The sequence below is a fragment of the Aquila chrysaetos genome, chromosome 17, assembly GCF_900496995.4.
Source record: "Aquila chrysaetos chrysaetos chromosome 17, bAquChr1.4, whole genome shotgun sequence".
Classification (NCBI taxonomy): Eukaryota; Metazoa; Chordata; class Aves; order Accipitriformes; family Accipitridae; genus Aquila; species Aquila chrysaetos.
The window spans coordinates 8,913,635-8,927,294 of record NC_044020.1 but is presented as its reverse complement, the minus strand read 5'-3'; the positions used below and the strand labels follow the sequence as shown (position 1 = coordinate 8,927,294).

Genomic DNA, 13,660 nt, shown 5'->3' with positions numbered 1-13,660 from the left:
GACCTAAAATGGAAAATATAGCCCACCTCAAAAGGTTATTAGATATTAATATCTTTATATTTACACACCATACTTCAATACAATAATTAGAAGTGTGACAAAGCTCAAAGTGGTTAATTCTGTCTTTGGAGCAGGAGTTGGGTATTCTACAATAGAGGCCAGCAACCATACATTAAGCAATAAAAAAAATGAAACTTTGAAAACATCATTGAATGAAAACAATATCCCAAATGTATGGAAGAAGGCAGGGGTCCTGTGGAAAACACAGTATGTGATTACAGTAATTAAAGACTTGATAATGAGTGTGCTCAGAGGAGATAAATTAAGGCCAAGTAAGCAGCCTGAACTGTGTCATCTCCTAACTTTACATGCTTCTGTTTGCAACCTTAAAAATATTCATCTTAATTTCTTAACTTTAAAACAAACAGCAAACTGCAAAAGCAGGAATTCTAGTGTGGGGTTCCTTACTGATTCAGAAGAGTGGGAAGTAGTTCACCAGCACATTAGGACTCTTCTGATTCACCTCTGAGCCCCCTTGTTACTTGAGCTGGCAGAAGAACCTGCCAGCTGAGGAAGCAGGATGAGACCTCCCCTCTGCCAGTGTTTCACAGGTGTGTTAGCAGCAGACGTACAGTAGGACTCCTGACTCGTGCACTTTGAACAAGGCTTTGGAGGGGATCCTTCCCTGTTCATTCCCCAGCCCCCTCCACACACAAAAAACACGGAGCTTGGCCATTTTTTGCACATCCCCTTCCAAATCGTTCCAGCCCACCACTCCAGCCCTTATCCCAGTCTCAATGTTCAGTAATCCCTTGTCTCACCTCTTGCAACTCACCAGAACAAAGTTTCACCCCTTGCCTCATTTCCTCCCTTCCCAAATCTTAGCCATGTTTTCTGCTTAGACACCCCTGTCAACTCAGGACTGGGAGGCCTACTGACCCCCTCCCTTGCTCCTTCCCTGCTTTTCTGTCTCTTCAAAGCAAAGGTAGTATTGAAAATAAAAAGTAGTATGCAGTTGAGAAAGCTATTCACTAGTGTAGGTATTAAGGTCACAGCCATATTAGCAGATCCCAAGATGAAGCCTAGCAGAAGGCAATAAAATCCCTTACAGATTTCAAAATAGGTCTTACATTTTGATGCCAAAAAAACATTTTTATATCTTAGCTTGAAATAGCAGGACATGAAGAAAACCCTACAGCAGAGAGAGGGAGGGAAATGAGAAGGTCTGTCACTACCACCTGGTCATTAGCTATGGCAACAACGAATATGGTGGAGATCCAGCAACACTAGACCTCCAGGCATGTGAGCACCTGCCGCCTGACTAACCTCCAGGATGGCTGCCCCGTCTGCTTTAATAATCAATGCATTAAGGAATGACATCATATTGTCAGCCAAATGGCACTGACCAGCAGGACGGTGTCATACTTCAGGGTGTACCTCCATCTGCGGGTCAAGGTAGCTAATTAAAAATGAAACAGCATTTCCTTGTAGAGGAAGATAGGAATGGAAGGAGACCCAAGGGAGTATGGGAGAGAGAGTGGAAGAAAGGAGCAAGAAAAGTGGGATGCTGCTGCCTATTTATTTCAAACACTGCTTTCAGTAGTACCCAGGAAAAAAAAACAAAAACAAAAATTCTCTCGGGTCAGCACTCAATACACATACAACAATGAAATATTTATTGTTGCTTATAAAAGCAGAGAGGGTCAAGCCCATGAGCCTACTGGTGTTACTAATGCATTGTCAAGCTATCAACTGAGCTTCTGTGCAAACCTCAACATCTTGTTCCATGCAATGAGAAGGCCTGGGAAGCCTGTAGAAATTAAAAGTATAGACATTACAGTCTTTTCCAGAGTGCTAATTGTTGCCACTGCTATCAGTACCATAACTGACCTCCACAAAAGGAGATTTTTCCAGCCCCTCCCCAGTAGTTTTACTGGTTATAAGGAGGTATTTGAGTGCTTTGTAGGCCTAAATGAGGAATCCTTAATCTCCTGCAAAGTTCAGACCATTAAGGCTGATAAAATCCATTCAGCTTTCAGCATAGATGTTATATGAATTAAAATATTACCACTCTCTACATCCTGTAGAAATCCTTCATTTCCTCCAATACTTGCTCCTCTCAGAATGTGGCAGGCTATTACTTTTGACTTCACAATTCATTTTTTATGCAAATGGCTTTCAGACCACCACAAACACGGGATTATTGCAGTTTTCAACAGCACAGACAAACCTTATCATTCCAATTAACAAAAGGCATTATGCTTCCTCTTCTCCTGACAATGCAGCTCCCCATGCCAATGCTCTAAATTCAGAGCCCATATCCTGTGGTCTCACAGTAGAAGTGGAGAAGGGGTAGGAGACAGGCAAAGGAGAACCCACAGTACCAGACAAGGAATATTTCCAAGAAAAACCCAGGAAATCCTAACCATTTCTCAGGAAGCATCAGCTACCTGTTTGTGAACTGGTTCTCTCTAAAGCAGTTTGGTGATACAATTTCTAAGCTGTCCAAGAAGAGAACAGTTTCCATAGCAATTTCAGCCACTTTCCACCCAGATGCAGCACTCTCCATGTTCCTGGACACAAAACACAGCTGCTGTGGAAGACAGGCCTAGGTGGCAATGGCAAGCTGGAGAAGAACAGACAAATTCCCTCTTTTGTGGCCACGTTTAATCCAAAGTACAAATTCAGGTTTCTGATATATAGGGAGGAAGGAAAAATAACAGACTTAAAGACCCAGCTATCTACTTTGCATGATAGGCTCTGTGAGTCAGCAAAATAAAAGCTTTTGGAGAGAAGGAAGAATTTTTCAGCTCTCTTCTGGTGTTGAGACTTTCATGTGATACAGCACAAGCCACGGGGACCTCTGCCATACAAAGGCTCTGAGCACCATGCAGCATTTGTCCCATTTCAGCTATCAAGGCAGGAGAACAGAAAGAGTCAGTGGTTTGACTTGTTCTCCAAGAGAAGTGAGATTTCTTTTTCAAGAACACACATTGCAACTTGCTTGTTTGCAGCACTTTAAAGCCACAATACTTTCTTCACCTGCCTTGGAGAGAAGGTGACTCTGGAAAAGTCCCCTTTTACCCTTCCCTTGCCAAGACCACAGTGAGGAAGACTGAAGAATGACCCACAAGCATCAGCCCTGTGAGGCTCCAGGCAGCAGTTAGCCTGCTGAGCCCACAGCAGACTAACCCACAATCCTGTAGTATCTACACAGTTGTTCTTGTTGAAATCATTCACGGAATGGATACACAAAGAAGTCCCATGGCAAATGCAAGTATGTTCAAAGGTAAAAAATGAGCAAGGAAGCATAAGGTCTAAACAAAAGAAGCTAGAGGCAAAAATAAAACATCATCATGCTAGCTAGACTTGCTCCAAAAGTATGAAGGCAATCCCTCTCTTTGTATCTGCATCTTCCTCCCTTTTCTGCACTATTTGGCTTCCTCAAAATAAGTTTCTAATCCTAACTCTCCCAGCAAGACAATGAAATGTAGATAGCTGGCTTAAGCATACTTAGAAATTCCTCTCTGCATTTATCTTCTATGCTGTGGTTACCCGTTTTCACAAAACAGTTGTTTCTTAAAGACTGCAGCAGAAGATCAATTTAGAGCCTGGGTTATCTATAGCTTATTTGAAAAAAAAAAAAAAAAAAAACAAAAAACCAAAAAACAAAAACCAAAAACAAACCACAAACAAACAAAAAAACCCAACCTACCAAAGACGAATGACCTTCTTACAGTCCTTCTGATGGCATAAAACAGCATTAATCCAACAGGTGTCTGTTTTGCTCCAAGGAGTAAGCCAGTAGACCAAATAATCCCTGGGCTTTGAGTGCCTTACCCCTCAGTGGCTTTAGGGAACAGCACTATTGGTTCCTGGAAGATGCCAAACTGAATATAGCACATCCCCTCATTGCCTTGGTGGTACTAACATTTTCAAAGCAAACACAGCCTTTCACCTTCTTTGCTATAATATACCAGATAATGGTTTCCTGAAGTTTTGGGGACAAGAGAAAGAAGTTAGCATCAACTTAGCCTCCTTTCTATGGTCATCTTTCTTAAAGTACAAGCATCCAGTTAAAGTGCTTATTCCATCACCTGAAAATGCCTCTCACCGCCCCCCCCCCCGCCATGCCTCTACCATATTCTACAGCTCAAATCCCTGCCATGATCACTTTCTCCGTGTTTTGTTAGCACAAATCCGTAGTACACTGAAAGTGAACCTATGAGAACAGCATAAACCACATGGAAATGCATATGTGAATAAATACAGAACTGTTCAGAGTTTCTTGGATTTTTATTCAAATAATATATACCTCCACTTCTAAAAGCATCAGTGATGCTGCTGGAGTTTTTCAGAAGCCAGAACTATAGATAAAATTTCTGTGCACAAGGCTGGGGCCAAAATGTGACAGGGTAAATGCCTAATAGTGACTCAATCATATCATTACACTGGCATCTTCTATAAAGGGACAGTTACTCATCCTCAAAGTTGTTGGACACAGCTTTCCTTCCCTTCTTCCTTCCCCTCCTAGCTCATCTAGATACTCGTTTTGTCTAACTAGATGAACATTTATCTCCTGACAGGTGAGACCTGGCAATACCACAATCATCCTTCCCTCCATCCCTGTTTTACCAGAGATAGTTGAGAGGAAGTGATTGCAGGGAAGTGAAGTCTCATTTCCCTAGCTCATGCTGCCATAGGCAATCAGTTTGGAGCAAAGATTCCATCTTGAAAATGTCAAGTAGAACGAAAAAAATATAAAATAAAAAAAAAATTATAAAGTCAGCTCCAAACATTCCTCTAGGTCCAGCTGCTCCCCTGGGTTCTTCTAGCACAGCTGGCAGCACAGGTAGAAGAATATCTGCTTTCTGTGCTGACTGGTGCCATGGGGTTCTCAGCCTCAACTTAATTGCCCCTCACCCACTCCTGCAATTCAAGATAAACTGGTGGAGCATCAGTCCTGCGCACCAGTTTGGAAAAAAAAGCAGTCTGCTGGGCACGGCTGGAACCCTTTCTCCTCTGATCCCCCACCCAGTGAACAGGCAAAGCAACAGATTTCCTTCCCAGGCACCACAGTTTGCTACCTATGCACCAGGGAAGGAAAATAACCACTACAGAAATACAAATATGGCAAAGGACAGCAGTTGCTTCAGCGTAGAACAGGCATTTTTTCTTTAATAGGGTGACTAGACACTCTGGTTTTACCTTTCCAGTTCCTCTGAAATTCTCCAGGATGCCATTGTGCCCCAGTGTTTCATCAGGGAATACTTTTTTTCCATTTCCATTCCAAGAAATTACCCATGGCAAGAGCAGGAAGAACAACAGGCCTGGGCCCTGCTCCTTTTGCTGTTTGTCACAACACTCAGCAAAAGGGCAATTCCGAATAGGAAATTGTTCAGAGGACAATAACGGCCAGGCTGACTCAGAAACACTATTCTAACCTCAGGATGAGCAGTGATGAGCTAAAGTAGCTGTGCTCTGGGCGAAGCTAGTCTAGAGGGATAGAACCAGATCAGCTGCTAAGGCAGGGACTAAAATTACAGGGACTTTTTGAAGAGACTTTTCCCCACTTTATGTCTACTCCACTGCAAAGGGAGAACATCCCCCTCAACCAAAACACAATTTGAAAGATTGGTATTGCCCTTTTCTTTTAAAAGAAGAGATGTTTTGGAGAAAAACAGCAAGGTTGCTGTTCTTACACAGGAAATAGTCATATAGGTTCAGTTCATTCTTAAATGCAGTCACCTCCAGATCCTCCAGTGGCTAACCCCATATATCAAGCACTCACCACTGCACCTAACTGCTCTGAAGAAGAGAGCACTTTAGCAAAGTATTCTTCTTCCTCTCTGTCTTTAGATGGGGAGATTCAATCTTCAGTTCTATCTACATCTACCTACACTTATCTGACTCATGAACCAGCAAGAAAATCTGGGTCAGAAATATGCATGCACACCCACACACTCAGAGTACCCTCCCCAGGGAGGGAACAAGCAGCCTCACCCTGAAAGTGCCTTGGACCAAATCAGATATGTAAATGTGCAAGCACAGTATGTCTAGACTGCCACTCTGGAGACTGACAAATGCCCTACCGAAGGCTCCTGTCAGCTGCCAGCACACCAGGCTCAGGAACTTGCTGATCCCACCAAGGGATGCACACACCAAGTGTCTTACATGGCCAGATATATTAGTAATTGTATTTAAGTGTGTGTGTGTATTGGGGCGGGGGGGGGGGGGGGGGGGGGGAATACAAACACAGCTACAGAATAACCCTTTATTTCAGCCATTGCTGAGATAAAGATGATGAACTTTAAAACTGACACCAGCAGAGATGACAGGTGGAAGTAGAAAACCTAAAGGGAACCAAACCACCTGATGTTCTGATTTCAGAGACAAATGAGCACAACATCGTATTTTGCAAGACCAGCCTCTTATAACCTTGAGAGGCATGAATTAGATATTCCTTTTCTTCATCATGTCACAACAAAAATATGTATTTATCCACACAGATACATTTCAAAAAAGTCAGGAGTTTAGCAAGACCCTCTAGAACTTCCTTAATGCTTTAGCATATTTGACCAGGTGGGCCTACAAGCACCGATGAGTCTCAAACCAGGCCCGACTTGACTAATACAGGAAATCGACTATATCCTTACATCATCTTCTCCCCAGAGCTTAAAAAGACCCTCCCAAAACAAGAGCCACATAAGGCAGGAGTGAAACAGGGACTGAAAGCCCTGGAAACACCAGAGATCTTGCACATTTCTCAAACTGAGACAGTCCAGACAGTAGCTGCTCACTACCACATTTCTAGGTTTTCAAGCAGAATCAGCATCCCTCAACCCCTGCCATCTTCAAGGAGCTGTTAACTGCTTCCACTGAAACATTGGAGCTCAGAACATTCATTAATCCCCATGACTATATAGTAACAAGAGCAAGTTGCAGTGGCATCCTTCCTTGTGAAATCCTACCTCTTCCATTTTATCAGTGAAAACCCTTTTCCATCTCCAAGATGAGAAAGAGAAAAGCTTTAAGGCCAGCCAATACATCCCAAGGCAATTCCGTCCCTGCCAGATCTTGTTGCTTCAGCAAATGTTACAAGTTGGTGACCACCGGCTACAATTATCACTGAGGGCTAAACTCCTTCCCTGTGCCTTAAAGGGTGCAGCATTTCTCTTTCTAGATCTTCAAAGGAGAATGATGCCACACTCACCCAGGAGCTGCTGGCAGCAGGACGTATTCTACAATAAAAGCCAGCAATGAATTCTCCTGGAAGCAGGAAACTCAGCAGCAGCATGAACTGCATGAGAATATGCTCACATACAGAGCATTCTACTGTATTAAAAAATAGGGCATTGATTTTGTTATTCGTTTTTATCTTTAACTCTATATTAATCTCTGCATATGAATGCCTCTTCCCCACTGCCACTTTCTCATGCCTCAGCAGAATTTCTAGTCAGCAGCAGAAACAGAGATGTAGGTCCTAAGAACAAATCCATCGGTCTGCTACAAACTGTATGTGAGAGGAGGACTCTGAGTGGGTTGCCAGTCAAAGCCTCTGTTGTCATTTACCAGTGGGTACCTCCCTTAGGCTACACGTGAGGAAAATAGAGAAGAAAGCCAGCAACACTTACGCAAGGCATGCCACTCATCCTGGCGGATTGTCTTGGTGATGTTGTAGGTGAGGTTCTTGGGAATGGTCGCTGAGGAGTAGTGGTACTTGATGTACGTGCACCGCTCAATTGCTCCTGGGAAGGACAAAATGCAGAAGAGAAAGTGCTGTTAAAAGAAAGCAACATGTCCTCCCAGCTGTAGACCAGATGGGCTTGACAACCAAAAACAAAGGCTAGGAGCAAAGCAATCCCTACCATCAGTCCATTGTGACAACCAATGCTATCTCTAGCCCATGACAGGCACAAGTTACCTGTAGGGTAAAGTCAAATCCAAAATTAGGATACACCAAAGGCCCTGCAGTAGCTGCCAGTGTCTGCTTTCACTATCCGATATGTATGTGGCAAGTCACCCCTTCTTTCATTTCTTCTCTCTGAACTATGAGCTAGCAGTAGGTATACCAGCATTTACTGTGCAGAAACTGTAAATTCACATCTTAGTTTATTGTGCAGTAATGTGTCTCAGTGCACATACTCCAGGAGACAAACAAAGCAAACAGCTTTGATCTTTCCTTCAGTAATAAAGAACAGAACAGGAAAAATAATATATATATATATAAACAGTGAACAACTTTCCTGATCCCCTTCCAACCCACAGCCAAGAAGCAAGACAAGCAGAAGGATACGTGACAGGCTATGGTATGTCTCTTGAAAGTACCGAGACACTTTCATAGCAGGCTAAGAAACAGAATTTATTGGCACCCCTGAATAATGAGCCTCAGATGGCAACACAAATGGCTGAAATGGGCAATTTTTTTCCCCTGTAGTCAGGACTTCATCTACATTCCATGGAAAAAAGCACCACGTGCTGCTTCTGTTTGTCTTCTGGTCACATTATTACATTCTCCTTTTACAGCCACTTTCCTTCCTCTACAATAATCACACCTCCAGGCCCTGATCTCCTGGCATCTCTCTGCATAGTTAGTGTCCTTAGAGGACTGGGTCTGGCATAGCCTGATGCTTTCCATGGATTATAGCCTAGCCAAGTTTCACACCTGATCAGAAACTTGTGATAGCGCAACCATTCTTGCATTGATGAAACCCAGTAAGTTTTCCTACATCCCTTTTGCCAGCATCCTCAACTAACACTGGCTTTATTAGACCTTCTCACTAAGCAGTCAGATTCAAAGCTCAAGAAATGCATTTTTCCATTAATATTATGGTATTTTGGATCAGGCCTTTAATAACTAAATAGGCATCCTTAATGTGGTTGGACACACTGTTTGCTACTAGCTACCACTGGTCAGAGAAGCAGCTATGCTGGAAATGCTTTTATGTATTAAAAATACATTAAGACAGGCACTCAATAGAATAAATTAAATGAAGCAATGAATTACATAAATAAGAAAGAGTGCTGTACCAAGAGGCAGGTAGAGAACACTTACTGTCAGCCTGAACTGAAAAGGCAGAGCCATTAGCCTTATATCGACAGCTCCAAGGGGTTAAATATGCTTTTACGCCACTAGAAATACTAGTTTCTACCTCAGGTTGTAAAATATTGGCATGAACTTAGATCATACACCACGAATTCACAGCATGAGTAAGAAAACCCATGAAACAAAATTATTAGTTACATCTCAGCCTTCCAAAGTCAGTGCAATACAAACATTTGAGGTCCTCATTGTTTGCTCCTCTTAAGCATTCTTCACATTCTGCCTCTGACAGCAATTAGATTAGACAAAGCCAAATATTATAGGGGGAAAAGGCAAAATATTTACATATGTATCCGCCTGCCCTGACAGCGTGATGGGCTTCTGTGTGAGTCTGCACCATCTGGGCACCAAATGTACGCCCAGAATTAAAGTTTCAAACCAAGAACAGTATTTAAAAAAAAAGACAGTTAGTGTGTAAAGAGCTTTAAAAAAGCCCCAAATCGCAATCTTGCCTTCTATAGGTTTCCCTGTCTCCTTTTGTGGGGGGATCAGAAGCTTTCATGGATCAGAAGCATTGGCAAGAAAATGGAAAACACTTATTTGTCAGAAAATAATCTTTAGTTATCAGATACCTGCCCAGAGAAGAGATTTATATAGAATAGCAGACAAGGACACAGAGCCAAGATGCAAAATAAAAGCATACAGAAGGAAGGAAGAAAAAAAATCCTGTTCCATTTGCTATAATTTCTGCTATAATCAGCAGAAAGCACCTCGTCTTACACCAAAGAGGCTAATTTCTAGCAAGGTCCATCAAACTTTTTATTCTTACTGCAGATACTGTTAGTAGTAATGCAGTGAGCTGTTCGCTATCTTATATGACCAAAGCCTAAAGCAGAAAGAGAGATTATGGTCTGAATTCAGGTCATCACTTCACCATATGTATAATTTTGGTCTTATGCTTACATGCCTATGGCTTTAATGAGACTGAAGTACATGTTTAAAGACTGTCTAGAACTAAGAGTACAACTGCAGTGGCAATGGCTCAATGGTAGCTGAAGTACAGGCAGATTTGAATGGTAAATTCCACGATGATCTCCTTTCCAGCCACACAATGTATTTCAACACTGTTCCCACCTCTGAATGACATGCTATTAGCCAATAAACATCACAATTCCAGCCAAGAGTTTGTAGGGACCAGAAGGTAAAGTGCTCTTCAGTGTACATTGTGAGATACATTCTCCTTTGTCCCTACATGTCTGTAAAATATCAGGGCTGGCCACTGCATGCACTCACCAGGGCTGAGCAAAGTACAGGGAATTCACTTGTACCTGGGAATTGTCCCTGCTACTTGTGTTACACAGGGAAACAGACCCCCAGGTCAGACAGGCAAGGATGCTGCTCCTGGATTTTCACCCTTCTCTGCAGCATTAAGCATAGGTTCACTGCTAGAATGGGTAAGCCTAATTAATTTTTTGTTACAGGGCTCAAGATACTTCAGTCTAATCCAAGTTACTGGGCTTAATAAAGGGATAAACGGGTGAACTGTAATGGTCTATGATATACCAGAAGTCAGTCCGCATGAGCTAATAGGGCCTTTTGGCTTTAGGCTATTAAACTCTCCTGTGAACATGGAGTTTAATACTCTCAGGATAGTGTAGTTCAGAGTCTTTCAGAGCTGTCTTCTATCAGCTTCCAGCACTTCAGTTACTTCAGACTCTAGAACAGCAGCAACCACTGGAGAGAGCATGCAGCCATCTTTGTCCCCATGGCCACTGCTGATAGGAGAGGCAGGTAGGCTCTTACTGGGAACCTCAAGCTTTTCATGGCCCAAACTGACAAGGTTTGCAATTGCTTGGCATTTAAACATGAGCCATTTATCTAAACCTGCTCTCACAGGTGCAAAAGAGTGACCTTGCTGAGTTAATGCAACTGCATCAGCATATATCTAGCTAGAGGTAAGAATTAGCTTTTGAAACTTAGAAAAAGACTTTCATTTGCCTGGACTTGCCAATAAAAATTAGGAAAAGGATGAGTTTGTAGCAGTAACAATTTCATACTTCATCATGTTTCCCTACTTGTCCCACACAGAAGAAAACTATGTTCAAGACCCCCAAACATCCAGTTCCTGGAGGCCTCTGGGAGAGCAGAGGCAGGGACCGCAGCAAGGATCAGAACTAATTCTCTCCTGGAAAGTCGTCTCAGAAAGACCCTAGGAAATCCTTACCTTCAGATGAATGAATAGCTATGTTCACTCCAGTCTTTGGGATGGGAGAGGAAGCAAGAGTATAAAAAACCCCACACACTTTCCCTTCCCTACCCTCAATAGGGTAACTGCAATTTATGGACCATCTCCAGCCTTCAGTACTGACTTAGAAAGACCAAATGCAACTATGGCTGAGCTTTGCACTTTGTTCAAATAACTAGGAACAGTATTTATAGAGCAAACCAGTGAGTGGGTTTTTTCACCTATGCAGCTGCCATAGCAAGTGTTATAGCTGGCCACAAGAAACATGAAACAACCACAAAGCTGCTCTGCTGGCAGATGCAGTATATTCCATGTTCCTCTGATCAAAGGGAAGTGTTTGCTGAAAATCCTAAAAGTGGCTGACATCTTCAGATAGAGTACTAGAAAAGGGATCAGCAGGAAGATGCAACTAGAACCATGCAGAGCAAAACTCTGCCATACCATCCTCACACAAGCACAGATGCTCAGAGGGGATTCAGCAGCTGTAACTCTGTGGTTGGCAACCCCCTGTTCCAGCAAAGTTCAGATGCCAAGTAAAACTGAAATAAGGAAATTAGAGAGCTTCATCTAGAGCAGCTAAGTATTCACAGCATCAAACATGCCGCTCTTCTTACTGATCCACTTCCCTGCTCAGTTCTCCTCCCATATTTGTTGAACATTGCTCTGTGCTATCACCTTATTATTATATAATATTTCCTCTTCTCTCCATTACAAGGAAAATTCTTAAACTGTGCTATAGCTGAAATATCACCTGAAAACATTGTGCAATTCTTTTCTATTCAATTTTCAAAACTATCCCAATATCCTGACGTTAGCTCAGCTGCTGGTGAAATTCAGCTCCCACTATATTACTAGGGCTGTAAAGACTACCCCAGTAGAGGCCCCAAACTGTTTGGTAATGCAGGGGACAAGTAAACCATCCTCCCACTCTAAGCTGAACAGGAAGTTGAAAGGAAGGTCATACTGCTGGTATCCATACTGTATTTGTCTGATGGGTAAACAGAAAACTTTTTTCAGAACTTTTGGGCCAGTGTTTTTCTTCATCACCAAGCCCCCCCCCCCCTTAAATATAATAATACTTCAACACTTTCAAACTGCTCCAAGAAACAGTCTTTACCCATTGTTAATTTAAGAAATAGAATGAAAATTCAAAATGCCATCAGGGTATTGGTCACATCAGTCCTACAGTTCAGATCTCAGAAGTGCCCAGAGGCATTTGCCCTGTGAGGTCAGCTTGACTTTTGCAAAGGTGGTTGTCAAGTTTCAGGAATTTACACTGTCACTGTGATCATATAGTTTAGTCTGCTGCATGACACAGACAAACTCATATGAAAGCTGGCAACACAAAGTAGTCCTTCAGATGGTCTTTCATGAAACTGGTAATCTGTGAGAGCAGTTAGGTAAGTGTCAGTAACATCACTCCAGATCCAGCCCAAGATGACACACAGAAGACTTACTTGCACAGGTTATCTGACTATACTCCCCTCATGTCAGTGAGGGCTACAGGATTTCACATTTTTTCCCCCCACCTTTCAGGGCTGCAGATTGTGGAACCATCCTTAAGGTTCAGGTACAGATTAACCCAATGCCTGTGAGCAAGTTACCTCTGGTAGTTGGCGGGCTCACGGCTATGCTCACTTGCTCTGGATGGACTATGGCACAGCCATTCCAGACTTGACAACAAGCTAGCACTGACATCACAGTCACCTTGCTTTCTGTAACATGCAGAGATCTGAAACCAGGTGGTAGCCATTCTTCTCTTGTAGTATGTATGTTGATTTCTAAGAAGGATCCAGCTGTACACTAGTATTTGTTTTATTACATTTCCTGCCAAGGCTTTTGATATGATGAGCTTCCCTGAAAAGACTGACATGGATGTTCCGAGCCTTTGCTACCTCCAGGCAGCTTTTCCTTCTTCTGTGTTGTAGATACTTCTGGATGATGTTTGTAGCAAGCAATTTATTCCACAAAATTCACCCTTTGTGCTAGCTCTAATTTTTACAAATCTGTTTGAGAATTACTACACAAACATTTCCTAGTAAAAGGAATCTTAGCCTCTGGCTTGCAAACTGCTCTCACTACATATATTTGCTATTCATTATGAGAAACTGCCTTCTGTATGAGATTGCCTTAATCCCATGGTTTGGTTACTGTTCCCTTATTGGGTGACTATATCCACACCAAGCAGACAGAAGATGTAGATTGTTCATTTAGCCTCTAATTCTTTCACATTATCTCCAGAAAATCTGTAGAGTGGAGAAAGTTTATAGTTTTTTCTTCACATAACATTTCAGTAATGTTTCCAGGGGCTATAATCATAGCTAGGACTAGGATCAGGTTACACAAAGCAATTGCATGTGGCATATATATCT

The 13,660-nt window shown here is 42.4% G+C and overlaps 1 protein-coding gene across 1 annotated transcript in view; it reads right to left on the bottom strand.

The window, feature by feature from the left end:
• TMEM178B (transmembrane protein 178B) overlaps positions 1-13,660 on the bottom strand; it is a 235,426-nt gene that overhangs the window by 165,352 nt on the left and 56,414 nt on the right. The window contains exon 2 of the mRNA XM_030040980.2: positions 7,635-7,748. Within this exon, the coding sequence (XP_029896840.1) occupies positions 7,635-7,748 (114 nt within the window). The remainder of the gene's footprint in view (positions 1-7,634; positions 7,749-13,660) is intronic.